The sequence below is a fragment of the Coptis chinensis genome, chromosome 8 (genome assembly GCF_015680905.1).
Source record: "Coptis chinensis isolate HL-2020 chromosome 8, ASM1568090v1, whole genome shotgun sequence".
NCBI classification, from domain to species: Eukaryota; Viridiplantae; Streptophyta; class Magnoliopsida; order Ranunculales; family Ranunculaceae; genus Coptis; species Coptis chinensis.
Window position 1 is genome coordinate 75830810 of NC_141463.1, and position 23611 is coordinate 75854420.

The 23611-nt window shown below is 36.9% G+C and overlaps 1 protein-coding gene and 1 pseudogene across 1 annotated transcript; both read left to right on the top strand.

Moving 5' to 3' along the window:
* The first annotated feature begins 9540 nt into the window (after positions 1-9540).
* Positions 9541-18032, top strand: LOC147483085 (putative ABC transporter C family member 15). The gene is made up of 10 exons (XM_086576371.1): positions 9541-10381; positions 10493-11922; positions 12069-12155; positions 12348-12935; positions 13043-13207; positions 13570-13864; positions 14282-14802; positions 14899-14962; positions 15073-15312; positions 15644-18032. Exons 1-10 carry the CDS (start codon positions 9541-9543, stop codon positions 15733-15735), a joined length of 4323 nt encoding a protein of 1440 aa, XP_086432497.1. The 3' UTR covers positions 15736-18032.
* Positions 16728-18083, top strand: LOC147483086 (uncharacterized; annotated as a pseudogene).
* The last annotated feature ends 5528 nt before the right edge of the window (positions 18084-23611 follow it).

Consider the following 23611-nt stretch of genomic DNA (forward strand, 5'->3'; position numbering starts at 1 on the left):
GTTCACATAATGTGATATACATATTAAAATATATGAGAGAAAAAACTATTATTTATTTATTTTTATTTTTTTTGGAATAAATTTCGTGTTTATATTATGAGTACACTATATATAGACACACATATGCCATTGGGCTTTTTAAAAATAAATTAAACTTTATTGGTAATAGATTTCACTTAATTTTCTTTTGAAATAAATACTAAACAATCTAACTAATAAATGAAAGAATTGTCTCTTCAAATATTTAAAGTAAACAAATGAAATAGTTATGCAATACGTAAGAATCCATATATGTATTTTAATGAGTAATTGCAAATTAATTTACTAATTAAAAAATAAAGTCGGGGTGATAGATGTTATATGGAATTGTTTTTTTACTATTAATTATTTGAAAATAAAATATAATAATGCAGAGCGGTGTGTGAGTAGAAAAAATATATGAAAATTATATTACCCAGTAAATTATTGACCACTCACTGACCCACCCTCACACTTTATCTCTCGCTACTATCCATAGTCCAAATAATAATAGTAGTTTTTTTTACTAAGTTTTTTATTATTTTTAGTTTTTTTTGTTATAATTTTGATGGTATATATTATATACACTAGCTTGTAGGCCCATGCATACGCACTGGCTATTTTGAAAACATTTAATTTTTTTTTAGAAAATTGGGACTACCGTTTTATCGCTAACCCATTTTAATTATATAAAAAATTGTTTTTAATTAAGTTTTAAAAACCTGTTTTTTCAATTGGGAGAGAGATTCAGTTTTAATAGGAGAATAATTTCCGTTTTAATTAGATACGCTAGATTTTCCCTTAATTTTCAATAGGGGAGGAATTTCCATTTTAATAGGAGAAGGATTCCCACTTTAATTAGAAGTGCTAGAATTTGTTTTAATAGAAGAAAAATTCCCGTTATAATAGAAGAAAAATTCCCGTTATAATAGGAGAGGAATTCTCGTTGTAAAAAAGGAATCATTCTCCTATTAAATAGATTTTTTCAAATAGGAGAGAAATTTCTATTTTAATAGGAGATGACGTGGAATTTTAATAGAGCTCGAAAAATACCCTTGTGGGAGCTTTAATGTTAAGATATACTCAACAATTATAACAAATCGTGATTCATGTTTTCGTTGATAACCCGTTTTAATTTCCTAACAAATTGTTTTAATCAAGTCTTAAAAACCCATTTTAATTTATTAACAAATTGTTTTAATTAAGTTTTAAAAACCCATATTTTTTAATTGGGGGAGGGATCCCATTTTAATTTGGAAATAAAGAGTTTTTATGCTACTATTTGAGTTTTGGTTTTAAAAGAAAAGGAGATTCCCGTTTGAAGTTGGATTCTAAAAGGAAAAAAGTTTCCCGTTTTAAGTTAACTATTAAGTTGATGATGTGGAATTTTAATAGAGCTCGAAAAATACCCATTGTGGTAGCTTTAGTATTAAGACTAGCTTGTAGGCCCATGCATATGCACCGGCTCTTTTGAAAACATTTAGATTTTTTTTAGAAAATTGGGACTACCATTTTAGTCGCTAGTCCGTTTTAATTTTCTAACAAATTGTTTTAAATAAATTTTTAATTAAGTTTTAAAAACCCGTTTTTTCAATTGGGAGAGAGATTATGTTTTAATAGGAGAATAATTCCTGTTTTAATTAGATATGCTAAAATTTTCCTTTTCAATAGTGGAGGAATTCCCATTTCAATAGGACAATAATTTCCAGCTTTAATTAGAAGTGCTAGAATTTGTTTTAATAGAAGAAGAATTCCCGTTGTAAAAAAAAATTCCCGTTTTTCAAATAGAAGAGAAATTCTCGTTTTAATAGGAGATGACGTGGAATTTTAATAGAGCTCGAAAAATAACCGGCTCTTTTGAAAACATGTAGATTTTTTTTAGAAAATTGAGACTACCGTTTTAGTCGCTAACCCGTTTTAATTTTCTAACAAATTATTTTTAATGAAGTTTTAATTAAGTTTTAAAAACCCATTTTTTCAATTGGGAGAGACATCATGTTTTAATAGGAGAAGGATTCCCGCTTTAATTAAAAGTGCTAGAATTTATTTTAATAGGAGAATAATTCCCGTTATAATAGGAGAGAAATTCTCATTGTAAAAAAGGATTTCCGTTTTCAAATAGAAGAGAAATTTATGTTTTAATACAAGATGACGTGAAATTTTAATAGAGTTTGAAAAATACCCCTTGTAGGAACTTTAATATTAAGATATAGATATAGATAGATATAGATATTAAAAAAGACATAATATATATTGGACTTTTCTTACTGTAGCCCAAATTCGTTAATTGGACCATTAAATTGAAAGCCCATTATTCTAAATCAATTATTGGACTTAAAATTTCAAAAGCCCACAATTAGTAAAAGGCTTTGTTGAACACGTGTTTGCTGGAAGCAGTGTAGGCTATGTGTATCTATGCTATCAATATTTTTTATTTTTTCTCACCGAACCAATTTAATCACCAAATTGACCGATTAATCGACCGAGATGACCGATTTCTTGCTAAACCGAGAACCCCCAATCCAAAAAAATACGTAAAATTAATGAATTGGATTCTTAAACCGTATTAATAATAATATAACTCAATCAATACACAAAGCTAAGAATTTACTTATTTTTCTCTCCTTAACGAAAGTTAAATATACAAATTATTGTATTATCTCTCTAATAAATATTATCGCTTCTCAATCTCCTTATTCCTTTAAATATTTATCGTAATTTTTGTGTTTGACATATCTGTAGTACTCCAAAATTGAACTAGTTAGATGTGATTATGAGAATTTGATATTTTTTGTTGTATTTCGGATCACTGTTTAGAAATATTTTGTATGATTATACTATTATATATTTTGAAAACGTCAAATATATACATCCGATATAACCGATTAAATCACTGATTAACCAATTAATCACATATCGCTCCTCGACCGATTAGTTTAGAAAACCGATTTTAACTGCTTAGATGTGTATGTTTGACTAAACAAAGTTTGTGGAGAAAAAAAGTTCGTGTGTTCACACTTTGACTAAACAAAAGCCAATTTCGTCTTTTGCTTCTCATTTCTCATTTTGTGCTACGCAATTTAATATTGGTGGTTCTCTTTGAATTTTCAAAACTTGTCTTAATCGAAGAGGGGCAATCAAGTTATCGGTTTTCTAAATTGGGCTTGACGTATATTTGGAAACACCTGTACTGAGTTTGATGTATACCTTTTTTTTAGGGTCGTTAACCTTTTTCAATTCATGCGAATAGGAAATACAATCAAACCTAAGTGGAAATACAATCAAAATCTCTAAAGAGGTTCAATGTAGCAAGACTATCTCTCACATTAGAGTACCACTTAAGAGAGAGAGAAAAGAGTTATCTCTCGTATTAGAGTGCCACTTAGGCCAGGAGAGAGAAAAATCTTCCATAGAGGTCTCTGCTTTATATAGACAAGGTTTTAGACCGACCATATGGTCGGGCTCTTGCAGAGAGTTTCCCTTAGAATGTTGCATCTCCTAGTGTTTGCCTAGGCAGTCTCGAACTCCTGTAATTGTTCAAGCTCGATCTTTGAGGCCAATGTCAATATTTGTATTTTTTTTTTTAATTTATTTATTTTCATAACAGTCAAACTTTATATAATATCACAAACTTGCAAATACAGTATTGAAGAAAAATGCAATTCGAGTTCGTACTTGACAAAGTATTATGTAAAACGTTGTAAGCTCCAATAGAGTTCGCATATTTAAATAAGATAGAAATGAAAATTTGAAGGCATCGCCATTGCTTCAAGTATTCTTCAACCTACTGAAACTGAAGAATAATATGGTTCCATCCTTCATGATGCCATCAAAGTTTCAGTAATTGGACATTTGGACATAGGAAGCAAAACCATTGTGCATCAATAATATGCTCGAGTGCATGGGTTTCCTTTCGTCATCTCGTGACCATAATTCCTCCATTGACATCCATCAGAAACCGGAAAATACATTGGTGCTTCACACATGCTCTAATGGAGACTTGCAACCTTCCTAATAGTGGCTTGATTAACCCTCTCTGCACCACTCACTTTAGGAAGTGCATTCGGAAGTCAACCTTGTGTGATCCATGATAGTAAACACACATGTCGGTAAGTGGACATTAGTAATTAACCTAGATCGAGCTTCATTTCCTCTTGAAATACTAAAGCTTTTCAAAATTGTATGTTTGAATATCGCCACTTTTTTTTAACACAATATGAATTATATATGGAGAGATTAGGAAATTGCTCATTCATCATGTTCAGTCTCAATTCAACTTGGCCAAAATTGTGACCTTCAATAGGTACGATACAATAACTTGTTGCATAGATCCTTCACAGATAGCTTTCTACACATCATTTAAGCCTTAGCTTTACTGAAGAGTAAAAAAGTAAGATGCAGGTTGTAGAATAGTATTTAGGATCTGCTTCAATCAATGTGCTCCAACAATGTATTGCCCCTAAACTAATCGATCTAACAACCTATTAAGAGATTAGGTTCAAGGTTTGACCTTCCATCCCCTAAAGAAACAATTAAACTATACTTAAATTTATTCCTTGTAAAGTTTTTCCAAATTTATTATATCAAAACTTCACGTGTCAAAAACGTGCGTGAGACATTCTTAATTATGATTGTCCTTTTAAAATCATTGTGGGTGAGCTCTCCATGTCTGAACTTAAGGTCTGTGGATTCTACACAATAGAGGTTCCATTCAGCTTACACTATTAACTTAAAAGTCATTTAAAACTGCTTGGGTAATGAACGTACTTGTAATAAGATATTTAATTTTAACTTGTTTAATTTGCTTCCTCGTTGTCTTTAAGTGTATCTTCAAACCTGTCATTGATAAGCAATAGCCTTAAGCTCTGTACGCCATTATTTTGACGATTTATATAGCTTCATAGCTACTGAATATGGTACGTACTACTTTGTCAATATCATTATGAACAGATGTCCATTTATTTGTTCAATATATATAGATACACTTTCCTGTGGTTCTCAAACAAAATAATTAGTTTCGAAGTACCTTGTCGTCGCCTCACACCTGATGCACTCGTTTTTTGGGAGAAGCAATTTTACTGGCTATTTGTAAAGGAGTATAATACAAAATTAAGGGTTATATCTTTCGGATTTAGTTACATCAATAAGCCATTATGATGAAGATGGGATCTTTAGGTATATCAAATTTATTAGTTGGTATTTGATAATCAAAGGAATATTTCCAATGATGAATATATAGATTGTTAGATTTTCCAGTCTTTGTCTTAATGATTAATTCCAACGAGTTTAGTTAAGTGTGTACACTTCCCACTTCAACCAAGCTGGTTATAAATGAAAATAGCTTCACTAAGCCCTATGTATCCTAATAATAGCTTTCACTAAGTGTGATGTACAAAACGCCTACCATGACAATTACATGGAAATGGAAATAATAATAATAATGGTATTGTAACAATTGTGTAAAAATGAAAAACAAAAAACAAAAAGCTGGAGATCACGCGCCTCGGAAAGGGACGCTATGGGATTAATGTACGTAGTAGCAGGATCAAACAAAAGATTCCACCAAGTCCGAGTAGCAAGATTAAGCATGCACATAAGCAAATTTGATGGCCAACAACACCTTAATTTTATTGGGTTCCTTATATTTTTCAAACCGTCATAATCTAGAAGCATTTTATGTTGTTAACAACATATTGGATCAAGTTAAAGTAGAAAATAGCTTCCGCCTTATATGATATGCAGCAAGATTTGTTGAATACGTACAGTGGTGCCAATGGAAAGGATATCATATGAGCATGGTAGTGTGATCAATCAAGGGTAGTACACTTTGAGATGAGAGAAATATCCATAGTTCTATACTTCACATAAGGCGATCCATCACCAGATATTTTTTTAGTACGAAGAAGATAGAGTATAGGCGCAATTAATTACATGAACTACTGTATAAAGATTTCTCAATTGGAGTTAGTCGCATGGGATTTCCTTGTGATGTAGAATTAAGTCGTAGATCTTTGTAAATATTATTTATTGTAATTAAATTATTATTAAGAGAAACAGAGTTGATAGGAAACACTCTCCCTAATTATAGGAAATTTTTTAATTTCAGAATTAAGCCCTAGATCTTTGTAGAGATTATTTCTTGTAATTAATTGTTATTAAGATAAACAAAGTTTATAGGAGACACTCTCTATGATTATAGAAAACTTTTTAATTTCTAACTTGAGTTAGAAATATATGACTCTCTATGAGTGTTCCAATTGAATTAGGAAAGTGTTTAATGTGGAAATATCTATTTATTTCTAAGTGTCCACGTGGTAGAACTCTTTGTCAAGAATGCCCCGCTTAGGATAGAGATTGTCCACCTCACTTGTACTCAGCTTTAATATGATAATAGATTGGTTGCACCCTGATTCTTGGAGGGTAGACAATAGACTCAACCAAATGTATTACTTTAATCAGTTTACGTTCCATACAAAAAGAACCATGTTTCTAACCCACCCACCCCACCCCACCCCTTTTTTTTTTCTCAGTAAGCAAAAATTTGTATTGATGAAAGGTGGTTGTGGGGGGAGGGGAGGAGGAGGAGAGTACATGAGGAGTTACTTACAGTCTACTCACACAGTAGCACTATAAGAACTTAACAAAACCTATAATAAACATGTTCTGGAACCTCCCATTTGGTTATCCATGGGGTTTTACAATAAAAACAACTTGATCATTGTCTTGCAACCTGACCCCGAGTACTTTGCCAATTGATCTGCTGTGAAATTGGCTTCTCTCCAAATTGGAGTCAATTTGTAGTAGTCTAAAAGATTTATGCATCTCTGCCATCTCTGCTTCATACACCAAGGTACACTTGAAGTTTCAAAAACATTAACCGCAGATGTCGAGTCTAACTCCACCCATACCTTCCTCCAATTTCTCTTAATAGCATACTCCACCGCCTCTAGAATTGCTAAACATTCAGCTATGAAATTCGTCTGATGACCAATATTCCTGCAAAGAGACGCTAGGAACACACATTCATAATTTCTAAAGCACACACCATAGCTTGAAGGGCCAGGATTACCACAAGAATCCCCATCGACATTAACTTTTATGATATCACCCTCGGGTGGGTACCATTTGCAATCCTTGATCCTAGGTGCCCTCCCTAGCTTGTCTTGCAAACCCCAATTCTTCAAGATACGAGACTCACTACCCCCTCTTTTCATCTTACCTGTAGCAAGGCAGTAAGAGAATTGGATATTAGTCTTCAATTGTGCTTTTTTTTGACATAGACTCAGTTGTTCCCCTTCAAAGATGCATTGATTTCTACTTCTCCAGTTGATGACCATGCCTGCTAATACCGTCGACACCCACAACTGCTTAACGAGAAAACCGCTTCTTCTATGTAGCCTAAGTGCCTCCGAAAAATTTGTAAAATTGCCATTATATCCAAACTGAAATCCAGCCCATTCCCATAACTTCTTTGCCTCTGTACAATCCCACAAAATATGTTGGAGTGTATCAGCCGCATTACATCCCATGTAGCATCTGAAAACTAGTTTAACACCTCTTTTTTGGAGAGACTCATCAGTGGCAGCACAGTTCCTCAATAGCTTCCAAGCAGTACCCGAGATCTTTGGTTGCAACCAATTGTGCCACAAATGTTTGCACCACCAAGAGCCTGGTGCTCTCCTTCTAATTGTCTCAAATGCAGATTGAACCGAAAATTGACCTTGTTGGTCAGGCTTCCAAATTGCATGGTTTGCCCCATTGATAATAGGTAGCTGATTTAAGTTAAACCCTGCAATCATAAGAATGACTTGAAGAGCTCGAGGGATAGACCATGCACCATCAGAGATAATACTGCTAACCTTAGCTTTACATCCCTTGAGAACCTCTGGTTGTAATTGTAGCCTCTGTTGAATTGATTGCTCCCCAATCCAGCAGTCTCTCCATAGATCTACCTTCTCACCTGAGCCCAAAATCCACTGAGCCCTAGAAGAAACTTCAGGCAAAGCCCACTTAATTCCTGGCCATATAGTAGACTTTGCATAGTAGTTTATCAACTCTCCGTCTCTAGTAAAGAACTTTTTTCTTATGAAAACAGCATAATCATCATCATTAAACCTTATATTCCAAGCTAATTTCGGGTAATTTCATTAACAAAGCCAGATTTAACTCCTTCAATCTTCTGATACCGAGACCACCCACCCCCAACCTATAGGGATCTCCCGTAGATGGACCAAAAACAGGGAGATTCAGTTTTTTGGGATACTTACCTTCTGTCAACATGCATTTTAAATGAGTGAACGGACATGCATTCGTGCAATGGAGTCTTGCACTCTAAAATGAAGAATGTAATAATTAAGTCAGTGCTATTTCTCCTTCAATATGATCGTGACCAATTTGGAATACAAGTCTCATTTGGTTTCCCCAACAGGTGGTTTTATTGTACGGGAAAATGAGGCTATCACGCCGAACCACGTAATCTCTTGTGTGTTTATTACAATTATTGTATATATTTGTATGTGAGTGCGTTATCGTTTCTTCCTTGCTGCTATTCATTGTGAATTTGTGATCCCGTTTAGATCAAAGACAATTTTTTTTTTTTCGCTAATCATCAAAGACAATATTTAGATCAACAAAGACGATAATAATAATAATACTAATAATAATAATAAACTTTATATAATAAATTGAAAGCTACACTAACATTGATGAAAAAACTCTTAAATAAATTTTATCATAATTTTTGAAGAAATGTAAATACAATTATAATTGACAATAATAGCTAATTCAAAATAAAATTGAGAAATTGGCAATGTAATTGAATGAAAGAGAAGAAAAATCTACAACACAAAATTAAAATTTATTTGCAAATTGTTAAATTTTAATTTTAGTTAATAATTTATTTATTTATTTATTTTATGGAAACACAAAAAAAATGAAAGATTTGTGAAAAAAAAATATAGAATGATTTGGAGTGAGAATCAAATAAATATTTGTTTAGATTTGAATTAACTAGAGTTAATCACTAGTTAAAAGAGATGGTGGATATGTATGGTGGATGGGTACTAGTTAAAAGAGATGGTGGGTATGTATGGTGGATGGGTCCTTAGGAGCGCCTAGGAGCGAATTTTTTCTAATGACCCACATTGATCAAAATTAACAATTATCTAAAACCTTCCTTAACAGATTTGGAAAGAAGAATTTGTTATTTTAGTCCTTACATCCATTGTTTGAGGTCGTTTTTCTATTCAAGTTTCATTCGGAGTCTCAAATTTCAATGTCATGCACCACGTGCATGACAATAACATCATCTCAAGTCTGTTTTAAAACATCAGTATCACGAAGCAAGAGAGTTTAATGCTGTGGTAGTGTTGTTTTGTCATATGTTTATATATAGAGACAGAAATTAAATCTGTTCTTGCAGGTATGAAGTATTTAAGATTTATCATGTTCTTGCATTGTCTTGACACTTTCTCTACAGTTTAAACTCTCAATTCAATTGAGTTTTCAAGTTTACACCATATTATGATGGAGATCTCTTTCATGGTTGTAGATATAGTAGGTTTCTCACTATTTCTGTTATGGGCATTGGTAGAAGTTATAAGAGAAAGGAGATATGCAGAAGATTATGAGTTCAAACAATCAAACAGTGATGAAGACAGAAAATCTGAAGTTTTTACAAAAATAACTGTTGTTTCTAACTTTCTAATATGTGTTTCGTACTTGGGGTTTTGCTGTTATGAGTTTTGGAAACTCAAAGCCATCTCTTTGGATTCTGGTTTTAATGCAGTAACGGGGATATTGGTTTTGGTGTTTGCATTGTACTTCAAGAGAAGAGTTAGTAAAGGACAGAGAAAGTGGCCTTTGGTTCTTATTTTCTGGTGGCTCTTCTCAAGCATTATCAGTACAGTGACTGTCTCTATTTATCTTCTTGCTGCTTTGAAGTCGAAACGGTTTGTGAATTATGTTCTACAGGCTAATTTCTCCGAGTTTGTTTCGGTTCCCCTGTATATACTTCTCTGTTATGGTGCTCTTTGTTTTAACTTTACCCAAGAAGTCCAAGATATTGAACAACCATTGCTTCATAAGGAGGATGAAGATGCCGAAGAAGTTGTTGATGAATATTCCAGTGCTGGAATTTCGAGCCAACTTATCTTCCGGTGGCTTAACCCACTGTTTGAACATTGTCGAGCTCGAAAACTTGAGTTATCTCATATTCCTCCAGTTCCTAAACCTGAAACAGCAGATAATTCGTTCTCCTTGTTGCAAGAATCACTTGCAAGGCAGAAACCAAAAGCCTGCTCTTTGCCAAAAGCTTTATTTGGTGCTCTATGGAGACCCCTCGCCGTGAATGCAGTTTTTGCAGGTGCAACTTCGTATTCAATCTGTTCTCTAGCACTTCCATTCACTAGTTTATCTGTGTTTGCGTCCTTATTTGTAAATGCTTAGTGCTTACATATTGTTATGAATTTTTCAGGTATAAACACATTTGCTTCCTATATGGGACCATTCTTAATCACAAGCTTTGTCGATTTCTTGTCAAGAAAACAGGATGGTTCAAGCCACAGATATGGATTTACTCTTGCATTCTACTTCTTTTTTGCTCAGTTAGTTGACTCTTTGTCACAGCGGCAATGGTACTTTGGGGCTCAACGAATTGGTTTTAGAGCTCGAGCAGCTGTTATGGTCTTAATTTACAGCAAGGCCCTTAAAATGAAGAATTATGGTTCAAGCACTGGTAAAATTGTGAATTTTATTAATGTGGATGTCGAGAGGATCAAAAACTTTAGCTCGCATGTTCATGGGATTTGGTTGCTTCCAGTCCAGGTCTCTCTAGCTCTGCTCATCTTGTACAGGAGCCTCAGCTGCGCTCCTTCTATAGCTGCACTGTTTGCCACTGTATTGGTGATGGTGAGCAACAGCCCACTTGCCAGGATACAAGAAAAGCTTGAGTCTAAGATCATGGAAGCTAAGGATTCCAGAATGAAAGCTACTTCAGAGACTCTGAAGAGCATGCGAGTCTTGAAGCTGCATTCTTGGGAGACAACTTTCTTGAAAAAGATATTAGAGCTTAGACAGACTGAGAGAAGTTGGCTGAAGAGGTATCTCTATTTGCGTGCAGCTGTTGTGGTTCTCTTTTGGATTTCACCAATATTAGTATCAGTCATAACTTTTGGTGTCTGCGTTTTAGTGAAAACACCATTAACATCTGGGACTGTTTTGTCAGCTCTAGCGACTTTTCGGATATTACAAGAGCCCATATATAATCTCCCAGAGTTAATTTCGGCCATTGCACAAATGAAAGTCTCAGTTGACAGGATCAACAATTTCATAAGAGAAGAAAATCAAGAGTACTTAACTCTAGATTATGCTCCCAACACATCCAGTGTATCCATAGAGATCGCAAGTGGGGAATTCTCGTGGGAAACAGGTAATGCTAAGGGAAATAAACCCACAATCAAAATTGCAAAGGACTTGAAAATCATGAAAGGCAGCAAGATTGCAGTATGCGGAATGGTTGGGTCAGGTAAATCAAGCTTTCTGTGTAGCATCCTGGGTGAGATTCCGTGGATTTCAGGGATGGGGGTTAAGGTGTATGGTTCTAAAGCTTATGTCCCACAAAGTGCATGGATTCAGACAGGTACTGTTAGAGAGAATGTTTTGTTTGGTAAGGAAATGAAGAAATGTTATTACAAGGATGTTCTGAAAGCATGTGCATTGAATAGGGATATTGATATGTGGGCTAATGGAGACTTGAGCGTGGTCGGAGAGAGGGGGACCAATCTAAGTGGGGGACAGCAGCAGAGGATTCAGCTTGCAAGGGCTATCTATAGTGATTCAGATGTGTATTTGCTAGACGATCCTTTCAGTGCTGTTGATGCACATACTAAAGCACATCTTTTTCAGGTAGAAAAGATATATTAGCTCAGCTCTCTTAGCATATATATACTTTTATTATACAAAAGAACTGGAGTAGTTAGTATGTTCAAGCATCTTGAGACCCCCCACCCCGGTAAAAAAAACTCTCTATTAACAGCTGAGTCTTTTTGCAGGAATGCGTAATGCAGTTTTTGGCGCAAAAGACCGTCATTTACGTCACTCATCAATTGGAGTTCTTGGATGCTTCAGACCTTGTTCTGGTATGTCATTAGCATTAATTAGATACCATATATTTCTATAACTTGCCTCAATTTTGAGTGGCACACAATGGTGCCAATACTAACAATATGTAATAGATGTTGTCGTACCAGCATGACTTTAAGAGAAATTGAAGCACCCTTTACACCGACATTAAGTCACACTTCTTTTTTTTGCCTATCCCCCGATCCCAGGTAATAAAAGATGGGAGCATTGTTCAGTCAGGAAAGTATAAAGATCTGATTGCAGACCCCTATGGTGAGCTGGTCAGACAAATGGCTGCCCACAGACAATCCCTAAGCCAAGTTACTCCACACGAAGATAACATATCGTTTACCTATGGAACCAATTCGATCAATCAAACTAATCACACAGAAGAAAAATGGGCGAATCTGATATTAGATAACAATAAAGAGGAAGTAACAGAAACTAGCAGAGTGAAGTGGCAAGTTTATTCAACCTTTATGTCTTCAGCATATAAAGGATCACTTATACCTGTTATTCTTCTCTGTCAAGTACTTTTCCAATTGCTACAGATAGAAAGCAATTATTGGGTTGCTTCGGCGACCAAGGAGGAAAGTGTAGTAAGCAAAAAAAAGCTCATAGGAGTGTTTGTCCTTTTATCTGGTGGGAGCTCTATATTTGTCTTGGGAAGGGCTGTTTTGCTTGCAACCATTTCCATTGAGACTGCTCAGAGGCTCTTCCTTGGCATGATCAACTCTGTTTTCCGAGCACCTGTTTTATTTTTCGATTCCACACCCTCGAGTCAAATACTTAACAGGGCAAGTTATTTATTTATTCCTTTTTTCTTCTGTGTAAAAATCCCATTTCTTAGAAACCTGTTTTATGAAAAATAATGTCCTATTTCCTTTTCCAATGTTTCTCCCAGTCTTCCACAGATCAGAGCACAGTGGATACAGATATTCCCTACAGACTGGCGGGATTGGTGTTTGCGCTTGTTCAACTATTTAGCATCATGCTTCTTATGTCTTACATTGCCTGGCAAATATTCCTCATATTCCTTGCCATTCTAGCGATATCCGTCTGGTATCAGGTAGGAAAACTGACTTCTACTTTTTCGTCTTTGAATAGACCAAACACTACTTTTATACCACATACAGGCAAAGAAAACACAGAAGGTACCACCTACATTTTTTATTTTTTTGATTGGTAAGCCTGTTTTAAATGAGATCAGTAACTTTTTGATGCTGGTGGGGTTCGAGCCCCAGACCTCTGGTATCATCACCGAAAGGTTTTACCGACTTTGCTAGTCGGTACTACCTACATTGATATAGGAAAACTCACGGTTGTCTTGTGTACTAGTCATGAATAGTATCTGATGTCCCTCTTAAGAGGTTTAAATCTATTGGAACTATCTGGTAGACTAAACTTTCAACATGTCGAAATATTTTGTAGGCTTACTACATAAACGCAGCCAGAGAACTAGCCAGGATGGCAGGAACTAGTAAATCTCCAATTGTTCACCACTTTTCAGAGTCGATTACTGGGGCTGCAACAATTCGCTGCTTTAATCAAGAAGCTCGATTCTTTGCAAAGATTCAAATGTTGATAGATGATTACTCTCGCCTGACATTTTACAGCTCTGCAACAATGGAGTGGCTTTCTGTTCGAATCAACTTCCTCTTCAACCTTGTTTTCCTATCTGCGCTTCTTATCTTGGTAACCCTACCAAGGGAAGCTGTTGACCCTAGTAAGCTCTTCTATACTCTCATTTAACATCCTTTACACTCGTTAATTAAGTTAATAGTAACTACTAAAGTCTTACTAATTTACACCCTGGACAGCCTGCAATGCTCAAAATGGTAATTACAAATTCAAGCAAAGAATACATCACCAGCCTATATATATATAGCCCGTTTTTTTATCACACAATAAGAAAAGTAAGAATTTTAAGCGAAGGGAGATAAATCTGTTGCCCTGGGGACCGATCTAAGGGTGGATATCACTATCTCAGTGCTGCGTAATGGGCCCTTAGGGCGTGGAGCATGTTTATGATCTTGTTGTGTGTGTGGAGTTAATTCTGCCACATATATATGGTATCTATCCTCTTAAAAAATTAGAGAATAACATGACAATGAGCTAACATGATTTTGGAATGTAACTCCAGGCATGGCAGGACTTATAGCCACCTATGGCCTGAGCCTAAATGTTCTACAAGGTTGGGTGATATGGAACATCTGCAATGTTGATAACAAGATGATCTCAGTAGAGAGGATTCTTCAATTTTCAAGCATTCAAAGTGAAGCTCCACTAACTATCGTTGGATGTACACCAGATCCAGATTGGCCAATGAGTGGAACAATTGATATTGACAATCTCCATGTCCAATACAGCCCTTCGCTCCCCATGATTCTCAAGGGAATCACTTGCACATTCCCAGGAACAAAAAAGGTAGGAGTTGTTGGAAGAACAGGAAGTGGTAAATCCACCCTCATCCAAACTCTTTTCAGGGTAGTGGAACCCTCAAGTGGAAAAATCCTGATCGACGGAGTAGATATTGGTAAACTGGGTTTGCAGGATTTGAGGGCTAGATTGAGTATAATTCCTCAGAACCCAACTTTATTTGAAGGAACCATGAGAACTAATCTTGATCCTCTAAAAGAACATAGAGATACAGAAATATGGGAGGTAACATCATACAATACTTTTTTTTTTTATACAATACTTATCTTGTCTTTGGTATAAAAAACTTTTCAACTAACGCCATGTAGTGTGAAACCTCAGGTACTTAATAAATGTAATCTTCGGGAGATTGTGAGACAAGATGAGAGACTTCTTGATGCACCAGGTACTTATAATATTAATTAAGAAATTATCATTGAACTATATAGTGCCGCAGCAATGGTTTATGTTATGCACATTTACTGTCCATGTTCTAACAAGTGGAAATTTCTGCAGTTGCTACTGATGGAGAAAATTGGAGTGTGGGACAAAGGCAGTTGATTTGCTTGGCAAGAGTGTTGCTGAGTGAGAGAAAAATTTTGGTGTTGGATGAGGCTACGGCTTCGGTTGATACTGCAACAGATAATCAAATACAGAAGGCTATAAGAGAAGCAACCCGTAGCTGCACTGTTATAACTGTGGCCCATCGAATACCAACAGTGATTGATAATGACCTTGTGTTGTTGCTTGAAGAAGGTATGGGAAAAAAATTTAAGCGAAAAAACAGAGGAACTTCCATGTTCCTTAAAAATAAAAAAAATAAAGTAAAAATAAAAATAAAAGGACTACCTAGAATCTTGATATTCAAAGTGCAGACAGAAAACACAACTCCACTAGAGAGGCACAATACAGTTGAACAGTACAGCGAACTCGTAGTCATGTTAATTAAAATATTACACTTCCAGTAGCTAATTGCACGCATGCAATCAACGGAGATGCTAGATATATACTTCCTAGAGGCCTCTACTTTCTGTTTTTTTTTTTTTTTTTTCTGACTCTTTCCTTTTGTGATTTGTATACTTTGCAGGAAAAATTGTGGAGTATGACTCTCCTGATGTATTACTCAGAGATCACTCGTCTGCTTTCTTGAAGCTAGTGAGGGAGTTCGTAAAGGCATAATCCACAAGTAATCACTGCATGTCATCAAACTTGTAGCAGGTGCCGACTAGCAAAGTCGGTAAAACCTTTGGGTGATGATACCAGAGGTCTGGGGCTCGAACCCCGCCAGCATCAAAGAGTTACTGATTTCATTTAAAACAGGCTTACCAATCAAAAAAAAAAAAAAAAAAAAAATCAAACTTGTACTGTAAGGCAAAGGAAAAATCATATCTCAACATTTTCAAGTTATTGGTAATTGGAATGTAATTACGAAAATCTCGAATGTTTTGTTCTCGGGAAAAATTTGTGCAGCAGAAGTAGCAAATGTAGGAATGACCATAGCAAGCACTGCAAATGAATTTATCAACAGAGATAACACTGACAACAGAATTGTCGCATTGATCACAGCTGCAGTAGAATGAAATTAGAGGTTGGATTTTGATCAACTTATAGGAAACCTTTAATGTAATCATTTCAACTTGCGGTTTCAAATGCTAGTCCTTGGCAGCTTTCACAACAATCAGATATTCATTTTTGTCCTTTCAGTTTTCTCTGTTTTGCTGAAGATGGAAATGTAATAACATATTCACATGTAGTAACATCAGAATTGAAAGAGCATTCCTCAACCACTAAAACAAAGGATCCATTTACGGCAGTAGTGATCACTATGAAGATTAATCTCAAATAAGAGATGCATCTCTAATTTCGAGTTTGAATGGAAGACATCTCACGACACTGGAAGATATCTAAGATAATATCTCGCAATATATCGAGGCATTTTGTAGTATGGAAGTTCTAATTGATTGTCCACATGTCCTCAACCCTTTCGTATTCTGCCTTTTTGAATATGGAAAGGAAAGGAATGCTTTGCAGCTGCAAGTTCGCTACATATATATATATATAGGCTTCTTTGACCCACGCCACACGAGCTCTCAAGTTTTTGAGTTTCGCCTGAACATCTCAGAATCTTTTACGCAACAAGTGAGTGACTTAATTCTTGAAACACCATTTTTATGTTCCATTTTCACTGCAAGAAGCTAGTAGTTCTGACAAAGAATTCGTTATTCCATGGAAATTCATTATTCATAATTAAGAAGTGTTTTGTTGAAACCCCATCCATTTCTAGTAACCCCACACATCGCAACTCATTCACAGTCTTTTACCTCGTCAATTCATGTGGTTTGTCTCATGAGAAAGCTGTTTCTGCATCCAAAAAAGTCCAATTTGAGACCTCCACCAAACCAGATTTAGTCCTCACCTTGTTTAGAGAGCATGATTTCCCCAAATCTCCAAAATCATCCAAAAGTACCCCTCACTGCTCCTAGCCAAGGTCGACAAAACCCTTCAACCCAAACTCCATTTTTTCAAGTCTATTGGTCTTTCTGGCCCTGACCTTGCCAATGTCATTTCAAAAAACCCAAATATATTGCATCTAAGTTTAGAGAAGAGGATCATACCATCCATTTCTTTCCTTAAAGGTATCATTCGTACAGACACTGATGTCATAACCGTGATTAAACGCACACGATGTTTTTTTAATGAAGATCCAAAAAAAAGGATTGCACCCTACATCGAGGTCTTGCGAGCTCATGGTGTACCCGATTCCAATATTGTGAAGCTATTACTATTAAGCACTGCCACAGTTTTGAAGACTAAACGACTCAGAGAGATTGTCAAGGAAGCTAAGAAAATGGAGTTGAATCCTTCACTTAGTATATTTGCTAGAGCGGTTTCTGTATTGTCATGCTTGAGCAAATCATCGTGGAATGCAAAATGTGAGATTTATAAAAGGTGGGGTTGGTCTAAGAAGGAGATACTCATGGCATTCAGACAGCATCCTGGCTGTCTGATGATTAATGAGCACTATGGAGTATTTTGTGAACAAGTTGGGTTTTGATCCATTACGAATTTCCAAGTACCCACGGTTTCTGAGCTTAAGTTTGGAGAAGAGGATTATTCCGAGGACCTCAGTTATCAAAGTTTTAGTCTCAAATGGTGATGTTAAGAAAACTCACAGCATACATAGAGTGTTAAGAGTGACTGATAAAGTCTTCTTGGATGGGTTTGTGATGAAATATGAAGAAAAAATTCCGGAACTGCGCAATGTTCTGTTCTGTAACTACCATTTTTATTATGAACAAAGGGCGTGATGAAGTTTTTTGTAAAACTCTGACTGCCAAGGAGGCAAGAAGCTATACTTGTTCGGTTGTTCCTATTTGTTGTTTTATATTTCTTTAGATTACCTACTATATTCATTTTCCTGGTTTTCTTGGAGAAGATTCTTCACTGATGGACAAGTGTATATCCACTCTTTTACATCTTAGAGCTGTGAAAACGAGCGAGGAAATGCAGTTTATTGGATTTTTTCATTCTAGCAGTTAGCCCACTGCCCAGACTTTATCTTTCTGGTAGGATTTGCGCTTGCTTGAGGATATGATTATTCACAGTCACAGTCATGCATGACTAGAAGAATCTATCTTTGGAAATCTTAAGCATATACTGTTAAGATAGCAGCAAAGAACTAAAGAAAACACACAAGTATTAGAACTATCTTCTTATTCTCTGTAATTGAAACCAACTAGCCTTTTATAGGCATTTTACAAACAAGATAAACATAAAGACTCCACGATGCAACCAACTCCTAATCCGTGGGTATTGAGGCCTATTACCAAGTAGAAATGTTCAAACTTTAACTACATTAGTTGCACTCCCTTTAAACCAGGAAGACCAAGTCAGCTACAAACAACTGCAACGCCAACAACTCCTCCCTTAAACTGCATTGCACTGATGCAATCAATTTACTTCTTCCTTGAACAGACCCCCATCTCATCCTTGAGTTTCAAAAATGCTTCCAGTTTAAGTGGCTTCATCATAATATCAGAAACTTGTTCTTGAGTAGGACAGTACACAAGTTCTACAGTTCCTTCATTTGAAAGCTCACGCAAGAAGTGATGTCTAACATGAATATGTTTGCTCCTCCCATGGAAAACTGGATTCTTTGATAACTTAATAGTAGAACAGTTATCACAGTAAATTATAGTGCATTTTTCTTGAACATGTCCAATTTTCTCAAGGACTCTCCTCAGCCACACACCTTGGCAAGCACAATAAGCTGCTGCAATGAATTCTGCCTTAGTTGTCGATAGAGTTACCATTGTGTTGCTTCTTGGATGCCCAAGACACGGCTTCTCCTCCCAAAGAAATAGATAAAGCCCGAAGTGCTTTTTCTATCATCCACATCACCGCGTAATCACCGCCCGCATATCCCACTAGCTCTTCATCTCCTCCCTTCTTATATGCAATTCCAAACTCCAAAGTTCCCTTCACATACCTTAAAATTCTTTTTGTTGCCAGAAGATGAGTGGCAGTTGGTTGTTCCATGTATCTACTGACCAAATTCACCGAGAACATCAAGTCTGGCCTTGTGGCTATCAAATATCGAAGGCTTCCCACCAACTGCTTGAAATTAGTAGCATCAACAGCACCACTTCCATCATTTTTCGATAGTCTGCAGCCTGGAACAATTGGATTTTTCACAACATTGCAATCATACATTTCAAACCTACCCAGTACCTCATTAGCATACTTGGTTTGATTAAAAATATATGCCCTTCTCTCCTTGCACAACTTCCACCCCAAGAAAGTACTTCATTTTTCCAAGATCAGTCATGGCAAACTCATTCATCATCGATTTCTTAAACTGATCAATCATAACTTCACTATTTCCAGTAAATATAAGATCATCAATGTAGAGACTTACAATAAGAAGGCAGCCTCCATTTCCTCTCTTCACGAACAAGGTGTGCTCACAGTAGCACTTTTCAAAGCCTTCCTTTGCAAAATACTTCTCAATCCTGCTATACCATGCCCGAGGGGCTTGTTTGAGCCCATATAGCGCTCTTCGAAGCCTGTATACCTTGTCCTCTGCTCTTTTCTGCTCAAAACCCCTTGGTTGATCTACATATACGTCTTCAAGCAGCTCACCGTGCAAAAATGCACTCTTGACGTCCAGCTGAAACACATTCCAACCCTTTTGAGTAGCTAGTGCCAATATGACACGAATAGTATCTCATCTAGCCACTGGTGCAAACACTTCATTGAAATCGACTCCTTGCTTCTGTGAATAACCTTTTGCCCACGATCGTGCCTTAAACTTGTCCACCTCTCCTTTTTTCATTGAGTTTTTTAAAAACCCACTTCACACCGATTTTCTTAGCTCCCGCAGAGGTAAGGTTGTAAGCTCCCAAGCGTCGTTTTCTTCTATGGCCTCTATTTCCTTCTTCATAGCTTCTCTCCGCTTGGAACTCTTCACTGCCTCCTCAAAGGACTCAGGATCTTCAGAGGCTGTGAACATTACAAAGCTCTGCTCCTCGTGCTCTTCTTCGGACAAACCAGCCCCTGACTCATAATCTTGCATCCATATCGGTTGAAGCCTGATCCTCCCTGGAAACGAGCTCTCGTTCTCTTCATGGTTTGCTCCATTTAAAAGTGGAGTGACCTCTGCTTGTTCTTCTTCGTCTACACCTGCTTCTTCATCATTTGCTTGAATTTGTTGGACTAAGTCTTCTCCCCATTCAAAAACATCTTGTTCCATCTTGCCCTTGTTCTGCTTCCAATCCCACCGCTTGCCTCCCTCCGCAAAACCGCACACATCCTTGCTAATCAAAATCTTTTTCTGTTTTTGGGTTAAAAAGTCGATACGCCTTTGATTCTCCGCTTACTCCCAACATAATGCATTTGATGCTCTTGTCATCCAACTTTGTTCTTTTTACGTCCGATACATGAACATAGCTATATGCTTAAAAAACTCGATGTGGTCTACCGAAGGTTTGTTTGCCACTCCATGCTTCTTTTTCGGAGTTACATCCTTCACGCGGCAGCTGATGGACTTCGTTAAGAATGTGAATGGCATAATTTGTCGCTTCCGCCGAACTCCTTGGGAATGGACTTCCCTATCAGCATACATCTCACCATCTCCATGACCATACGATTCTTCCTCTCGGCCACGCCGTTCTGCTGAGGTGTGTAGGCAGCAGTCAGCTGTCTTGCTATTCCATTCTCATTGCAATACTCTTGAAACTCCTTGGAAGTGTACTCACCACCCCTATCTGTGCGCAAACAAGTGATTGCTTCACCACTTTCTTTTTCTACTGATGCACGAAACCTTTTGAATATGTTAAGAGCTTCTGACTTTTCTTGTAAGAAATATGACCATGTCTTCCGGCTATAATCATCAATAAAATTGATTATGTACCTTTTTCCACCATGTGAGATTGGCGTGATAGGTCCACAAATGTCACTGTGAACCAGCTGCAGCCCCTTTGTTGCTCTCCACAAACTCTTTCTCGGAATAGCCTCTCTGTGTTGCCTCCCTTTCATACAAACTTCACATACTTTAGAAGGAGCATTGGGTCTCGGCATGCCATTCACCATTTTCTTGTAGCCCAAAGTCCTCATACCTTTTGAACTTAGATGATCGAGCCTTGAATGCCACAGCTGCACCTCTTTTTCTGTAACAGCTTGAAGGCAAGAATGTAGTGCACCTGAAACGTCATCTTTCACAGAGGCCAACACAACAAACATTTTATTTTCAGACATATCTAACTTCATAATAAGCCCTTTCATAGGATGGTAAATCTTACACGTATCATCCTTGATCATGATAGTTAACCCCCTTTGTTGTAATTGCCCCACACTAAGCAAATTATTATTCAATTCCGGCACAAAATAAACAGAGGTGAGTACCTGCACCACGCCATAAATTACGAGCTTTATGTTCCCCTTTCCTTTTACCATCATCCTCAAGTTGTCTCCCAACCTCACAGATTGCCGGAATTCACCATCAAACTTAGAAAACCATTCCTTAGTGCCACACATATGGTTGCTGCAACCTAAATCGAGAAACCAAACATACTCCATGCTTGCTTTGTTCAAGGCAACATAGGACATCATCAACATCTCCTCACTTTCATCCAACTCTGCATAGTTAGCACTTTTCTCCCAACTAGGACATTCATTCTTGAAGTGTCCTAGTTGATGACACTTATAAAACTCCACAAGAGTCTTATCGAATCCTCTACCACGACCTCTGCCTTGAAATCCTCCACGGCCCCGTCCTCTATCACTTCTACCTCTTCCAGCTCCAACAGCTGCTATTAATGCTTGCTCCTCCCCAATGCGTTTCTGGAGCTTTTGATCGTGTACTAGAAGAGAACTTTGCAGAGCATCGACCGAAAGAGTATTAATATCTTGCGACTCTTCAATGGAACACACAATATAGTTGTATTTTTCATGAAGAGTACGCAAAATCTTCTCAACTACCTTGGAATCAGCCATCTCGTCTCCAAGATTGCGCATTTCATTTGCCACTAGCATCACCTTCGAAAAATACTCCGTGACTGACTCTCCCTCCTTCATTTCCAGTACTTCAAAGTCTCTTCTCAACCTCTGCAAGTGAGCACGTTGTACACGCTCATTTCCTTGGTACTTACGTTTCATTGAATCCCACAGCTCCTTTGCAGTTTTCTTCTGAAGAATGGTCTTCAGAATTAGCTTCTCTATCGATGCAAACATGTAGTTCTTCACCTTGAGGTCCTTCAGCCTCAAATCAGCTAACTCTTCTTGTTGCACCCCATTCAACACCTCTTCTTGCGCTGGTTCTTTGAAGCCAACTTCCACCAGGCTCCACCACTCCTTGGAACGCAGCAAATTCTCCATGAGCATTGCCCAATGCTCATAATCTCTATCAAACTTGGGAATGCACAGCTTGCTATCCTTGTCACTCGACATCTTCCTATTCTAACAACTGTTCCACTTGTAGTTTACTTTTAAGCACTTAGGGTTGGCTCTGATACCACTTGTTAAGATAGCAGCAAAGAACTAAAGAAAACACACAAGTATTGGAACTATCTTCTTATTCTCTGTAATTGAAACCAACTAGCTTTTTATAGGCATTTTACAAACAAGATAAACATAAAGACTCCACGATGCAACCAACTCCTAATCGTGGGTATTGAGGCCTATTACCAAGTAGAAATGTTCAAACTCTAACTACATTAGCTGCACTCCCTTTAAACCAGGAAGACCAAGTCAGCTACAAACAACTGCAACGCCAACATATACAACGCAACGTATTGTCTAACTGGTAGCATAATTTTCTTTTATGTATTGGAATCAATCGGGTGCTGTGGGGGTATTTTTAGTTTGCTAAAGCAAACAATAAGACAATTAGTAACAAAGCATTGTTGCAATTGAGAGGAATAAAATGAAGAATGGCACTGCTTTTTTAACATGCCATCTTTGGTTCCATAATGAAAAATCATTAATGGTAATGTCCTTGCAGGAAATTTTGCCAGAAATTCAACCATTTGAAACTACCTTTGGGGGAAGGCAGCCCTTTTGACACCGTCATCAACAGCAGTGTTTACCTCTCTCCAATAACTAGAAAAGTTTGTCGGTCAGCAAGGATTTAAAGCTGTCTATTGGAACTAGTTAGTTTAAAAGCTCTTCCTGCATTCTTAGCGTCGGCGACTAGTAGCATTAGCAATCTTTGGTTTGTAAAGGTTGTTACATACCTTTTGTTATATGAGGTTTTTTTGACCAATCATAGCATAGTCACTCTTTAGATGTTTAGTTGTATTGTCATGCTTGAGCAAATCATTGTCAGATGCAAAATGTGAGATATATAAAAGGTGGGGTTGGTCTAAGGAGATACTCGTGGCATTTAGACATCATCCTGGTTGTCTGATGATATGAGATGAATCAAAGACCATCAAAGACCATTAATCCTGAGTAGTGGAAAAGGCTCCCAGGCACCCACGTCAGCCCCTCTTTAGCCCCCTTTTTTCTCTTAGTATGACACTTCAGTTTTTCCAATAATTCGGCATAAAAAAAATAA

What these genes read in the sequence shown, in the direction of transcription:
- LOC147483085 (XM_086576371.1), top strand. Translation starts at nt 9,541, where the DNA reads ATGATGGAGATCTCTTTCATGGTTGTAGATATAGTAGGTTTCTCACTA. An exon ending in CGATATCCGTCTGGTATCAG is followed by an intron (nt 13,208 to 13,569) that starts GTAGGAAAACTG and finishes AATATTTTGTAG; the next exon opens with GCTTACTACATAAACGCAGC. An exon ending in AAGGGAAGCTGTTGACCCTA is followed by an intron (nt 13,865 to 14,281) that starts GTAAGCTCTTCT and finishes ATGTAACTCCAG; the next exon opens with GCATGGCAGGACTTATAGCC.